The 15178-nt window shown below is 43.3% G+C and overlaps 1 protein-coding gene across 13 annotated transcripts in view; it reads left to right on the forward strand.

Moving 5' to 3' along the window:
* LOC310707235 (schwannomin-interacting protein 1) overlaps positions 1–15178 on the forward strand; it is a 379203-nt gene that overhangs the window by 325696 nt on the left and 38329 nt on the right. The window contains exon 1 of one of the 13 annotated variants that reach the window (XM_083504191.1): positions 4096–4364. The exons of 11 other annotated variants lie outside the window; for them this stretch is intronic. In XM_083504191.1, coding sequence (XP_083360317.1) covers positions 4335–4364 — 30 coding nt within the window. In that variant the 5' untranslated portion in view covers positions 4096–4334. Of the gene's footprint in view, positions 1–4095; positions 4365–15178 lie in introns of those variants that run through there. One more of the 13 variants, XM_083504193.1, reaches the window with a different exon arrangement.

The following is a 15178-nucleotide window of genomic DNA, read 5'->3' on the forward strand; positions in this document are numbered from 1 at the left end:
AATTTCCTTTCCTGGGAAACAGTCGTCTCCCTTCCTTGGACAATTCTGTTTTTAATATATAATTTCAGGCTGCTTTCAGAGACCAAGGCATGGATTCCGCTGGCATGACCTCTTCTCTTCTAACTGCACTGCACAACTTCTGCTTAATGGGCACTTAAGAGAGGAACCATTTGTGAGGTCTTTGGCTTTAAGGAAGAGGAGCAGAAACACCTGGGAAGCAAATAGATAATCATGCAGATTGCTTTGCAGGCAGAACCTCAGTTTACCACTTGTGGGCTTTCCAGGGTCGTCCTGCAAAGAGAGGATCCTGCAAGCTCTCCTTATCTTCTTACGTGTACCAGTCCCACAGATTTCAGTTGAACTCAGTTCTAGTAGAATTTGGGGTGGACTGCTGATCTCGGTTTAGCATGCTTAGGTGCATTGACCAGAATGCAAAGAATAGTTAAAGCAAAGCACCCATGCTTCATTACTGACGAGTATTCTGTCTCCCCTTTGCCCTTGCCAAATAGCCGTTGCCTTGCTTGAGGGAAATGGGGAAAGGTGTCCAAGAGGCTACATGCAGCAACAGCAGAGAGGCCCATTTAGGACGTAACACTAAACTATGGTTTAGCACACTGGTGGCTAACCTGGGGCACTCTGGATGTTGTCAGGCAGCAGTTTGCATCCGCCCCAGCAAGCATGACCAGCAGTCAGGGATGGAGTCCAGCAGTGCTGGGCAATACAGTAGACCCTCTGGATACAAACTTAATTCGTTCCAGGAATCCATCTGCAACCTGAAAAGTCCGTATCCAGAGGCACACATGTGGTGCAATAGAGTGCTTCTGTGCATGGGTGCATGACGAAAACCGGAAGTATACACTTCTGGGTTTGCCGCATTCACAACCCAAAGTTTACGTATCCGGAGAGATACGTAAGTACAGTCATACCTCAGGATGAATACGCTTCGGGTTAAGCATTTTCTGGTTGCGCTCCGCAGCGACCTGGAAGTAATGGAGCGCGTTACTTCCGGGTTTCGCCACGCCCGCATGCGCAGACCATCAAAATGACGTCATGCGCAGAAGTGCCGAAACGTGACCCGCACACGGGCATGGGTTATGTTCGCTTCGGGATGCGAACAGGGCTCCGGAACGGATCCCGTTCGCATCCCGAGGTACCACTGTAGAGGTACAGAGGTACGACTGTATTAGCTTTTCAACAAAGTAATGTATCACCAGCCAAACATAGCAATATAGTGATACATTGCGATGTTGAAAAGCAGAGGGAGAAACAAGCTGCATTGGGCTGGCAGTTTCAGCATGGTGCCTTGAAGGCCCAAGCCCAATCCAACTCATTCCTCCAGGCGCGGCGGTGGAGGGAGTCTCTCTGCCACCAGCACCCTGCATGCTGAGGGAGGGACAAGCTCCATCATTTCTGACACCTACTGGCTCGTTCTTCCCTCGGTTTGAGGGCCAGAGCACAATGGCGTCTTCACCCAAGCAGTATATTGCAGGTGAAACCACTGCCACTCCTGAGTCAGGAGTGGTGGCGGCGGTTTCACCTGCGATATACCACCAGGTGAAGACACCATTGTGCCCTGGCCCTCAAACTAGTATCAATACATGGCCCAGCAACATCTGAAGTTCCACAGGTTAGGCATCCCTGGTTTAGCATTGTATGCATGAGCAGCAACAAACCTCATGCCCATGCACTCTCACCTCCTTTGGCACAACCAAAGAGGTGTGGCGTGGGGGATTGGAAGCTTTAACACTTGCTTTTAAACTAACCACTTTGTTTATGCCTGAACGCAGTTGAACTCTGGTTTGATTGTTTGAACAAACCAGAGTTCAAGTCAACCAGAGTTCTCTGAGTTTGGATGTAACAAGAAACACTGGTTAGTTTGGGAGCAGAAGCTAAAGCTTCTACTTTCCCTGTGGTTATGCCAGAAAAGCGGGAGCAGAGGACTATATGAGCGTGAAGCCCACAGAAGCACATGCGCATAGAGTTTACACATGGTTTAAATTTACTTCCAAACTGGTCCTGTGAGCTTGGTAATGCCTGGTTCCTACTTCTCTGGTTTTTTTTAAATACCGTATTTTTTGCACCATAACACTCACTTTTTTCCTCCTAGAAAGTAAGGGGAAATGTCTGTGCGTGTTATGGAGCGAATGCCTACCGGTGGTGGTGAGGATCTGCAGCAGTCGTGAACAGAGGATCCATGGTTCCCTTCCCTCCTCCGTGGCTCGCTTTGAAACAGCAAAGCGGGAGAAGAGCCGCTGAGTGGGGAGGAGAGAGGGACAGAGAGCCTGCTTCTTTAAAGGAGCAAAGTGGGAGAGGAGAGGAGCCTGCTCCCCTTAAACCCCTCTTCTTCATTATTAGCAGCATCCTTCTCCACCCACCCCACACGTGCTCCTTGTCCCTTGAGTGCTTTTCCTTCCCTCCCCACTTAAAACGTGGTTACAAAGCACGGATCCACATGGATCCTCAGGATTTTTGCACTGGGTCACCCCAAATTCACCATCAGATCACATAGCATGTCCATGGCTACATCTTGCACCAAAAAAATCACGCACCCACTGTAGCCTGGGGCCACAGTGGTGCAAAAACGTGGTTACAAAGCATGGATCCACATGGATCCTCAGGATTTTTGCATTGGGCTACTCCAAACTCACTGTCAGATCACATGTCTGTGGCCACAGAATGAACCACAAAAATCATATATCCACTGTTTCGTTTAGAATATTTTTTTTTCTTGTTTTCCTCCTCTAAAAACTACGTGCGTGTTATGGTCGGGTGCGTGTTATAGAGCGAAAAATACGGTAAATATTTATTAAAGTTTTCACAGTATTACATAATGAAAAAGAAAAAATACAAAATGAAAAACAGTTGAAAATAATTCCATCTTTTCGTCACTTATCTTTCATTTACTTGTTTCCCGGACCTCCTCATACCTCCCTTTTTTGTATTCCAGTTCAATTTATTAGTTCAGCAATTCCTTTCCCTCCTTATTATCCTGATCTTTAATCTTCATATATTATAACATTAAATTTTTACCTATTAAAAATCAAATTTTTCCATATTCTTTTAAACCATTACAGCTAGGAACCACTTAACTTCAATCCAACATCATTCTAACATTCATTAATTTTGCAATATTTCTGTAAATAGTCTTTAAATTTCTTCCTGATTCCTACTTCTCTGTTGACCCATTGTGTTGAAGTTTATTTGGTGGGCTGCAGAGACATCTGGGTCCATTCTGATCTCTGGGTCAAGGTACTTCTGTTTTTTTCTTTTTCTCTTTTTGAACACACATGTGTAGCCAGTCTTTTCTGAGCAAACAAAATATAATTGGGACAAGAGATAGCTCCTTTGTTCTTTTTTTAGGAGCCAACATTAATTTCGCATTAAAGAAGCTAACAAAATGACACCAACAAGGATATGAAATTTAAGGATGAAACTGCATGCTTAACTGAATTAAATAGCATTGCACCCTATAATTGCTGCAGGTCAGACAAGAAAAGAGGTTGTCAAAAATTCAACCAAGTTTTTCAGATATTGGCAATAAGCCCACCCCCACCCCAGCACATACTACTATGTCTTACTGAGTGATTTAATATCTTGGATATTTCTTAGTAAAATACATGATCATTCTGCAGAGAGAAATACCAGGAGGTTTTGATTTGCATCTGGAAAGGTTGTTCATTATCATAATATTTATCTGAATGTGTCCTTTTATCTGCGTATTTATTTTTAAAGATAGGGTTATGTATTTTGATGTTTTATTTTAAAAATGTTACTTTCTCTTTGAGCTCCTAGTACAGAGTCAAATATTGTCTTATGTGCTCTGTCAGAAAAATGACTGCACGGAGAACAGGGCTGGCGGTTCAAGGCAATCTATTGATCTATCTTTCTGCATTCCCTTTCCTCTTTAATGAGGACTAGAATGTTTCCACATCAGTTAACCGCCTCCATAAAGCACCAGAAGGTCACACCAGCATCACACTCGTCTTTTTTTCTTTGTGTCTATAATATAATTGGCTGATTGTGCTGGTGATGAGTGAGCTCGCCTCCCCCACCCCTACCCCACCCCCCGCAATTCCCCCAGAGCAGTCTTAGCTACATGTTATTAAACCTCATTGCTCGTTCCCTGAGGAGAACAGCTCTGCTGCGCTCCTCGCTAGCAAAGCCAGTGCCATTGCGCAGGTTGAAACGGCAGAAACAGCATCCATTTTAATCTGCGGGAAGCCTCTCGGTTTACAAGGGCGTTCTTTTCTCCTTCAGATGCTGTAAAAATTAACTGTGCAGCTTCTGTAAACATTCTTGGCTCTCGGTGTCTGGTTTCTGTATGATGCACTGAGATGGTACACCAGGAAAACTGTTCGTATCAGGTAAGAATTAAAGCTCTTCTGCCATAATCGGCATCCTCCCTTTTAGAAGAGAGGAGGGAAGAGGCCTGCCTTGTTTTACTTGTTTTTTTATTTCGATGCAGCAGGTTGCTTCCTTTCAGCTTATGTAAAATTGGGTCACCTTTCTAAATGGAAGGATTTCTGGGCTGCTGTTTTGTTGGTGTTCTCTTTTCAGGGCTACTATTAAGGGGCACAATGAGGAAAGCCGACAAATAATCCTTACTTTGCTTTTAAGATAGCAGGTTGTTAAGCAGCTATTGCCAAGTCTCTGTGTGTGCCTGTTTTTACAGGGAAGGAAAGCAGCTCCGTATATCAAATGATAAGGCTCCACTTCGAAAACAGCATTTTATCAGCATTATACAGATTCTTTAAAAAAAACAAAACCAGTATAGGTTTTGGTTTGTGCCATTTAGTGGATGATGATACTGTGAGGAGGATGTTAGGGAAAGATGGGTTAACTGAATAATTGTCATTAAAATACGTGTAGTAATCTGAATGTAGTCTGAATGTTAAATTCTACTTGTGAGCACAATTGGTGTGGGCATGTTTTGACTGTGATGAGGTGTAAGAATTTACATGGCTGATGCATGTAGCTCAGTCTATGTTTGTTGTTTGTAGTCTCAAAGACTCCAGATACTATGTTTTGTAGACAGCACATCATTTAGCATGCTACCTCTGGAAATATTGCTTCCTTGTTTCCTAAAAGGTGCTTCTTTTTGGAGGGATTTGTTTTTTAAATGCTTTACGTTTATTGTATGCATGGACACGCCGAGAAGCAAAATATTAGTTGTGTAGATTTCAAGCTGCTTTGAGAAATGGATTTCTCCCATCTTATATCTTCACACGCCACCTTTACAGGACTGGTTTCCTATCCCAGTAGAAGTGATTAATTTAGATTCTGGCTTGATTGCTGTGGTTGGTGGTGCATGAGTGGGGATATACCATTTTAAATCTACAGTTAAAAGAATATTTAATGCCAAACGAAACACATAAAGTTGCACTGGTGTCGGTGCTAACCCAGTCAATGCTTAGAACAAAGTCCTTTTCATAGGCTCAACTCCAGTCTTTAGCACGTATATTTCAACTCCCACCTTCTAAAATTTATTGAACTTGATCCAGACTAAATTAGTCACGCTTTTGTCCCATTGAAATCAACAGGGTCATGCAGAACTTAATTCCCATTGATTACAGTGGGGCTAGAGCGTGACTAACTTAGTCTGGATTCAGCCTATTTTATTTTTTGCACAGCACGTAATCAGGAATAAAATAAAGGTGTAGAGGAGCCAAATATACTGAATTTGCAAGTTGTTTACAGAAAAGTGTAAGTGTTGTAGGGAAAGGGGTGAACCAAGATGGAGAGGGAAAGTCTCTGTAGGGAACCGCATGTTTAGTCTCTGTGTTCCTACACATAATGAAGGTAGAAGTGCAAAAATAGGAACCAAGTGATGAGCAGCTGCAGCTTTTTAAAATTCTATTTAAACAGTTTTAGGATAACTGCCCCCCCCCAAAAAAATAAAAACCTTTCCACTTGCATGTTCTCCCATTTTGGGATTTCTGCACATTTTAGCCCATGTTCTGCTTAGTCAATAGCACCACTTTGGCTTGACACCTCCTGGCATTTTAATAAATAGCCCAGTTGCTGTGTCACAAAGAATGCCCCACAGCCACATTTTGTAATCTGGTAGGGGTCAAAGGTTGCCCATTGTTCCCTTTGAAATGGAAGCCGCTTCTTTGGCAACCGTGATTAAGAGAAGGGTGCACTGAACACCATCAAGAACGGCTTCTGGTATTGGGATGGTCTCCTCTTTGACACATTTGTGCATTTTATGTATGTGTTTGATCATAACCCATCTCTGCTGTGGGGGCACTTGCTGAGTTCTGCATATGAACCTGGGAAACCTTTGCAAAACAAAATTGTTGCCTTTACAAGAAAAGTGGGGCAGGGAAGGTGTCTTGTGTAAAACACCTTGTTAGGGTGACACAGTTCACCAAAAGCAAAAAAAACCCCAAAAGCAACAAACCCATTAACCTGGAGGTTGCATTTTTAATCCATCTGTGATGTGGAATCCAGGGTTTTAGCATCACACTGGAAGCTATAAATGATTAGATTTCAGCAGGCCTGGCCATAAGGGCAGCTTCTCTCAGCGGGGGATGGGAAAATGTCAGGAGCTGCCGCTGCCGCTGTCACAAGTGCCATCTGTGGTTAAATAATAAATGCCTTGTTTTGCATCATACTGTAAGCCAGATCAGAGCTTTTTTTCTTCATTGCCCTTAGCAGAGAATATCTGTATCCTGTTAAAGTGTAACACACTCTACTTTTCAGAGATATGCTGTTTAAATATTGGAGCCCCTTTCTCCTTTAATTTAGAAGAAAAGATTAATAAGGGCCTTCCCACATAATATCATTTGCCACCTAATGTTGTGCTTGCTGCTGAGTATATACTTGAGAAGGAACTGCAGCCAATCCTGCCTCTCTGAACATACCTGTATGGTACTGTTACTAACATGCTTGATCTTTTATATGTCTTGTTATGAGTAGTGTCTGACTAAGAGCAGATGCATTGAAATTGGTAGGCTTTAGACAATCATGACTAACCTAAATCTGTCGATTTCATTGGGCCTATTCTGATCTCATAGGCTGCGTACACATCATGGGTGATTCCATCGTGCCAAGGAGATAGTTCCATCTGGCAAGCAGAAATCTTTGCACTAATGGAGCAACCTCTCCCCCCCCCCACATGCTATTCTGGGGAACCTTCCAACCCTCCTGAGCAGAATTGAAGAAGGAGACCTCTTGAGCTATCAAAACTTATTGCTCTGACTTCCACTAGCGCCACAGCTTACTCGAATCTGGCTCCATAACTTTCATGTACATTGGAAGCACAGTTTCCCCCCCCCCAAGAACTATGAGCACTGTAGTTTAAGGGTTGCTGGACTTGTAACTCTGTGAGGGGTAAACTGCAGTACCCACAATTCTTTGAGGGGGTGAAATGTGCTACAAAGGTGCTTTAAAGGTATCATGCGTACGCAGCCTTAGTTGGGTGAAACCCAGGTGTGCAAGCTTTAAGCAACAACCCATAATGAGTGACTGATCCTGAGATTTAAAGGTGATATGAAATATTAACAAAATTATGATCAGTTGGGAGAGGATACTGGAACTAATGGTCTCCAAGCAAAAGTGTTGGCAGATCAGGGCAAACAGAACGTGTTTAATGGGCATAGAGGATCCTCCTTAGGTGTAGAAGCAGCTTTTAAAAAATAGAGACAGTTTTGTATGTGTAAGGTGAGTGAATAGGCAGGGTTTTGTTGCCACTGAATGTGAGACCAGTGTGGCGTAGTAGTTAAAGCGTTGAATTAGGGCCTAGGAGAGCCCAGTGTTCATCTCCCCATGCAACCACGAGGCAAAAGAGAACCACGTATACCACCCACAGTTCCTTGGAGCAAATGTAGAACATCAATGTATTAAAAAATAAACACAAATTCTGGCTACAAATGTGAATTTTGTGCACTATCAATGATAAACCATGTAGTTACATTTTTTAAAGTCCCTCTAGCATCTTAGCTTGGACAGCTTACAGAATGGAACCTGAGGAAGAGGTTGGAAGGTAAAGACTAGCTCAGTTATCAGTGGCTCCATGGGCTGCATTTGGGATACACTGGGAGCAAGACTGGTTCCTCGCCCTAGATAATGGGGTCACTGGAGGTAGCATTCACAGCCTGGTGATTTCCTGAACATACTCCTTTGTTAGATTTATATCCTGCTTTTCTGTCTTGATGGAACTGAGAACAAAGGTCCATAGTGTCCCCAGATGCTTTTCCATCCAGGCAGTAATCCAACCCAGGAGACCTCCTTAGTTTCAGCATAGTGGCTGCATCATGTGTCTCCTGGTTGTGCCTAGGGACGATTTGCTTACTCCTCTGGGGGAGGAAAAAAGAAGAGCCAGATCAGATCAAAGAGATCAAAGTCCAGCTTCGTGTTTCCAGCAGTGACCCGCCAGGTGCCTCTGGGGAGCCCAGAAGCAGGACTTGAAGGCACCAGCCTTTGCCTGGTGTGTCCCAGAGGTTGTCAGCCGAGAGATTCCATTTTAATTGACAGGCCGGTCATCTGTGAATTTGTTTAATCCTTTTTATAACCATCCAAGCCACCTGCCACCATCTCATCATATGGTGGTGAATTCTGTAACTTAATTACGTGCAGTGTGAAGAAGCACTTTCTTTCGTCTGTCCTCAGTTTACTACCGATCAGTTTCAGTGGGTGACTCCTAATTGTTTCTCCTCTTTGTCCATACCTTCCTTAATTTTAAGGAGCATCCCTTTCAGGGGTGTTCGTCTGGCACCATCTGTGTGGTCTTTTCAGCAGCAAGCAAACTGGACCTTTTAAATGATTTATGCAGTCTCTTGTTTTTTAAGCATGTGTTTTGATTTCAGGGGTGCTGTGGCTTGTGGCCGGTCAGATGGACGAGGTACAAATAATAAAAATGTTGTGGTTGTTGAATTCAGGTACTGTTGGGGCTGTATTTGGTGCTCCATATATGCCTGCACTACCGACTTCCATGCATGCAACCCCTCCAGGGGCCCCCTCCAAGCACACACTGAAAACAAGCACCAGGGAGTTGAGAGGGCCAGAGGATTTGGAGGGCATGTGGACAAGGGAGAAGAACAAGAAGTCCAATTGTTCAAGTGGGGAGGCTTTGATTTTCCCCTAAAAAAATAAATAAAAGGTTTTACTATTTCTTGGGTAGTCACAATCAGTTCAGAACCCCTCAGTATATAAGTGATATTGAATAGAGCTCTATTCAGGCATTCATCATAATTGCACAATTACCACCCCATAATAAGGGGAAGGTGTGCTTTTTTGCCACCTCTCAAATTGTATCCCCTGCCATCCTCATGTTTTAGGGAAGAGGGGAGCTATCTTTACATGCACAGGCTCTTCATGATCAGGCTGTTAAATCACATCAAGGATCTACATTTGTAGAGAAGACTGCCCTCTGAAGACCTCTTCTGAAGACCCAGTAGACACAGTCCAGTTATCCTCCTAACACAATGCTAATTGCATGAGCATGAACGCTGGATGCCATAGGTATTCACCAGCCTGATGCCCTCTACCAGTTTTGGGCTACATCAGCCCAAGCCAGCACAGCTAGAGGGCAACAGGTTGGCTAGCATAGGAGTTTAGTCAGGAGACTTTGGTGAAGCAATTCATCCAAAGCTTTTTGAGAGCTCTGGTCTTGAGGGCAATTCTGCAAAGCCTGGAAGCCAGGTTCTGGGTGGCCCATATTTCCACCACCCTTTGGGATTGGACCTATGAGTGCTCTGAACACAGATGCTGTCACCCTTCCCTGAAATCTACAGATTCTGCCTTCCCACACAAATGTCGTTCATCCTAATGACCAGGATTCTTCCACTTTAATTTGACTCGGGGCAACTTCCCATGAATGTGAACATTTTGAATGAACACTGCATCTACCCTTGCCAAAGACCATAGGTTTATGTTATGTTCATTTCTGAATACAATGTATTAGATGCCATTAATGGCTAAAGGAAATGCTAAAAGGTTTATATATCTACTATTGCAGAACTGTTCTGGGGGGGGGGAGTCGTATTATTTAGGTCATCAGTTTGAATCTCTTCCCAGATCAATGGTGACACACAAAATTAGATCATTATTAATACAGAATTTTCATAACCTCCACACATTTATTAATGCAGAATATCCTACTGGGTCCCTGGTTCTCTGCTTAAAATTACTGGGTGCATTTTCTTTACATTAATCCACGCTAAATGAACTCTTAATATGGCTCCTAATTACTATCTCCCACTTCTAACTCTGGACTGCTTAGATGGCAGTTACCAGCACAGATGCATCATTTGTCTGAAGCGTGATTCTGCGGTTGTGAGAGTCAGAATGACTTGCTCACAAATAACTGGCTTCAGACTGTGGGAGCTTCGCAAATGGGTTGCCTTGTCAGTTCCTGAAATGTTCCCTTTGCTTTGGAGGGGAAGCTGATGGTGTTACATATAAGTTTCATATCCATGCTGATCTTAGAGCTTAACATATTGTTATTCCAAAAACAAAATAATATCTGGGATAAATTGGAAGTTTCCCTAGAAGCCTCTAGGAGTTCCACAACTATGTTTACCTATAGATCTGGCAATAATATACACAAAGCACATCAAAACACAGAAGGAATATATATATATACAGTATATTGTTTCAATTCCTCTAGGAAAACATCCCCTTCTCCAAAAATGTTTGCTCAGCCAGAGACAGATCAAGCTCCATAGCAGGTCCAGGGTTTTGGGCTGTGTTAGCCAAATCTTTTGTTGATCTGGCTGTCCAGTAGTTACAGTAGCAGCAGGAGGTTTCAGGCTATTTTGGTTACTCAAATAGCTTTGGACAAGTGAACTGAATTTCCAGGACGTCGTTTGGGTGGGGAAAAGTTGTTCCTGTGTCCAGGGCTCCTGCATTCTACCTCTCCTATGCAAGTTTTTAAAGTTTGGTGTATGGGTTTCCCCCCTAGTCTTTGCAACTATTTTGTGCTTCCTTTCCTGCTCTTTCTTTTAAAATGTCCAAAGCTACTGTCAGGAAGCCATGATTTTGGCTTAGGCAAATGCCTTTTTTAAAACATTCAGTAGGTTTATAGCAGGCATAGGCAAACTCAGCCCTCCAGATGTTTTGGGACTACAACTCCCATCATCCCTAGCTAACAGAACCAGTGATCAGGGATGGTGGGAGATGTAGTCCCAAAACATCTGGAGGGCCGAGTTTGCCTATGCCTGGTTTATAGATTTCCATGCATAATCTGTGCTGGAAAAATACTTGCCTAATTCATTGTTGCCATCATAAGATTTTAGACACCTGGTGTGACCAGGCAGTCTGATATAAGCATTGGTCAAAGCAGGCATCTCCAAGCATTTGGACACATCTGCAAACTGAATAGGTGGTTATGAGCACTGTGCACACGCTATAACCATGTACATGCATGCACACCCCCACTGCTTCCCAGCTAGCATTTAGACTTGGATAAAATGTTCTTTTCCAAGACAGGTGCTTGGGGCAGAGGGTGGGGAGTAACCGTCTGGGAGAGTGCAACCCATGTGTTAAAGGAAATATGTTCAACAAGTTTTTTAGAGAAAAGACCCAGAAAATTCTCACCAACAAGCTGTTTTCACAGGCTAAAATTACATGTGCTATTTCCAGGGTACACACACACGGTACACACACACACGCAGTATATGTGAATTTATACATATATATGCAGACAGGGGAATAGATGCTATATTTTAAAAAGAAATACAATACATGTCAGCATTGGAAGGGACCACGAGGATCATGTATAGTCCAGTCCTCAGTAATGCAGGAACCTTTCACCCGACGTGGGGTTCAAAGCCATGCACCTGAGATTAAGAGTCTCAGGCTCTGCCAGCTGTGCTACCCCTCATCAAGAGTGGGGAAGACTATACCAGGTGATATGTGTGCCTGCCCACTGGTCCTGAAAGACCTACATTGACTACCAGTACTTTTCTGAGTGGGTGAGGGACGCAGGTGACGCTGTGGGTTAAACCACAGAGCCTAGGACTTACCGATCAGAAGGTCGGCAGTTCGAATCCCCGTGACGGGGTGAGCTCCCATTGCTCGGTCCCAGCTGCTGCCCACCTAGCAGTTCGAAAGCACATCAAAGTGCAAGTAGATAAATAGGTACCACTCTGGCGGGAAAGTAAACGGTGTTTCCGTGCGCTGCTCTGGTTCACCAGAAGCGGCTTAGTCATGCTGGCCACATGACCTGGAAGCTGTACACCGGCTCCCTCGGCCAATAAAGCGAGATGAGAGCCGCAACCCCAGAGTTGGTCACAACTGGACCTAATGGTCAGGGGTCCCTTTACCTTTACCTTTACTTTTCTGAGCACAATTCAGAGTGTTGTTGACCTTTACTGCTTCAGTCCTATATACCAGAAGGAGCATCTCCACCCCCGTTGTCCAGCTCTGAGGGCCTTCTGGCAGTCCCCTCATTGTGAGAAGTGAAGTTGCAGGGAATCAGGCAGAGGGCCTTCTTGGTAGTGGAATTCCTCCCATCAGATGTCAAAGAGATAAACAAACATATGATTTTCCACAGACATCTGAAGGCAGCCCTATTTCAGGAAGCTTTTAATGTCTCATGTTTGGGTGTGTTCCTTTATATTTTGTTGGAAGCCGCCCAGAGTGGCTGGGGAAACCCAGTCAGATGGGTGGGGTACAAGCAATAAATTATTATTATTACTACTATGTGCATTTATCACATGCATCTTAATTTCTTCATTCTCCCTCTGATCTCATGGGTTATGAGGAATATGTATAGGAGGATCCTTAGATTCCCAACTATAATCTGTACTATTTTACATTTAGTTCGTAAGGGTCTTGCTGCTTCTCCTATACTTACTGTAGTCAGGCAACATGTAGCATTAGCTACATTAGTACAGTATTTTTCTGTGGTTGTGCAAGATGGTTTTAATGTCCTTACTAAGTTGTCAGCAGCACATACATAAAAGATGAATTTGCTTGTAATGCGGGAATATTTAATTCTGACTCATTTTTCACTCCCACGGAGAAATGGAAAAAAAGCTTGCATCCCACTAACAGTGCCATTGTGGCCTTCAGGAAAAGGGAGCATGTGAGTATTTTGAAAAGCTGTGAATGACGTGTGAACATTTTGTTGCAATTTAAAGTTCACAGCAGTAAAACTAACAAACCTGCCTTGTAAATCTGCACCCCTGTAAATGAATGGGTTTTTCTTTTGTTCAACTGATAATTGGCTTATAGGTATAAGTCAATGTTATGGGGAGGGGAGATAGAATGGGGGGAAGGAAGAATTAATTTTAGCAACACTAGGAAATGACACGCTGAGTCAGCTGTGAGGATGGGAGCCATAAAAAAGTAAAGCATATTAACATAATTCCTACGTGCAGAAAAGTAATTACATAGAAGCCTACTAGGAAAATAATTGAATTTAGCTGGCCCAATATATTAATGCATGCCTTCTGTTAAACTTTTGAATAGTGCGTATTAGAGAGATCTTTTAAATAGTCTTGCCTTTTTAGAGTTGCTAGTAAATGTGTTGTAGGGTCAAATCTTTTATGGGTATTTTATGGGAGATTTAGAGGGCGGATTTTAAAGGCAGTTCTATAATCTCATAATCTTATAGTATACATTTCACACCAGTTCTTGTTTCATTGGGGTGGGTCACCCGAATTGTCTCCCTTAATGCTTCCTCCCTCAGAAATTTAGGCACTTATCCAATTCCAAAGCACTTACACGTAGATACGAGTAGTCTCATCATCCTAAGTGCTTTTGTGGGAGGAAAGTGAAATGTAACAGCCTACATTTGCGAAAAGGCCTTGGGAAGTTCTGATGTCATTATGGAGTCCAGACAAAAAAGATGATTCACCTTGTTGCTGAAAATACTATTGATAAAGCGTACAGGCATGTCCAACCACAAGTAGCCTGAGATCTACCACCCAAAATAAAAACTGGCAGTGATCTACCACACTCTCCCATTGTCATTCTTCAGCTTAAACACATTACAGTATATTTGGCTGCGCTTATGATAAAAATACTAACAAATGATAATCGCTTCCATAAAACCTGAAAAGTTCATCATAAATCAATATATTTTTTAAAAATACATACTTTGTATACTTGTAATAGCATAAGAAAATAACATTGAGGACAGGGTCCTACATAATCAGAACATGATGCACGGATTGTTGTTCACAAAAACTCATGCCATAACAAATGTGTTATGTCTTTAAAGTACCCCAGGACTCTTGCTGTTTTTCAAATGAGTCAGGGACACTTGTCAATCACAGCATTTTCCCCCATAGTTTGAAACAGAAATTGGCAGAGTTGAACTGCAGAGTTGACAGTTTTCAAGCACCACCTTAAGTCATGCTGGATGAAAGAACTGGATGAAACCTGTAGAAGCCCTTTCCCCTGGATCCAATCCACCCCTTCCTTTTGAGTAAACGTAAACCAGCCCTTTCTCTCTCTGAGGAGCCAGTGTGCAGGACTGCACACACACACACCACTCCCCGCGTGGGTGAGATGGCAGCCGCTAGGAAGGGTCCCCCACTCCCTCGTGCGTGTTTACTTGGGAGTAAAGCCTCAGTGGTCGGTTTACAGCCAGCATGGAGGGGAGGGGGCAAGGCAGTCCTCTCCTCAGGGCTGGCTCCTGGAATGTCCAGCACCATCTCTCTCTCTCACACGCCAAACCATCCCTTGCTCTCGAGGAGCCAGCGCTCATGGCCTCTATCCACGTGTTGGACAATGCTGCTGTAGTAGGATCTTAAGAGTCAGAAAATCCAGAAATAGAAGCATTTCTCTTCATTGGTTGCACACGTATTCTGTATTATTTTAGAAGCTTTTCCTTTGTTGGATATGCAGGTTTGACTGATTAAATGCCAGCAACATAGTGAGCACACCTTGGGTTCATTTACTTCCCATCCCTGCAGCCACAAAGCTGAGTTTGGGTGGGGGCTTTTCCCCCCATAATGGCTTTCTAACCTACTTTTTACGGCATTTACCCTCCCAAGGTGGATTACATCAAACCAATACAGTACAAAATGAAATTTCCAAGATTTGAAATAACAGCAAAAACAATGTTTAAACAGTTATTTTCAAACAACCACAAAAGCTCCTGATTGCAGACCAGGAAAAAAACAACCTGCATTTTCTGAAGGATAGCAGAACTGGTGGTGGTGGTGTGTGGAATACACATTCTTTTGTGCAGAGGGCATTTCTGAGATACAAAACCACTACG

This window comes from Podarcis liolepis (assembly GCF_965112155.1).
Source record: "Podarcis liolepis genome assembly, chromosome: 5".
Taxonomy (NCBI): Eukaryota; Metazoa; Chordata; class Lepidosauria; order Squamata; family Lacertidae; genus Podarcis; species Podarcis liolepis.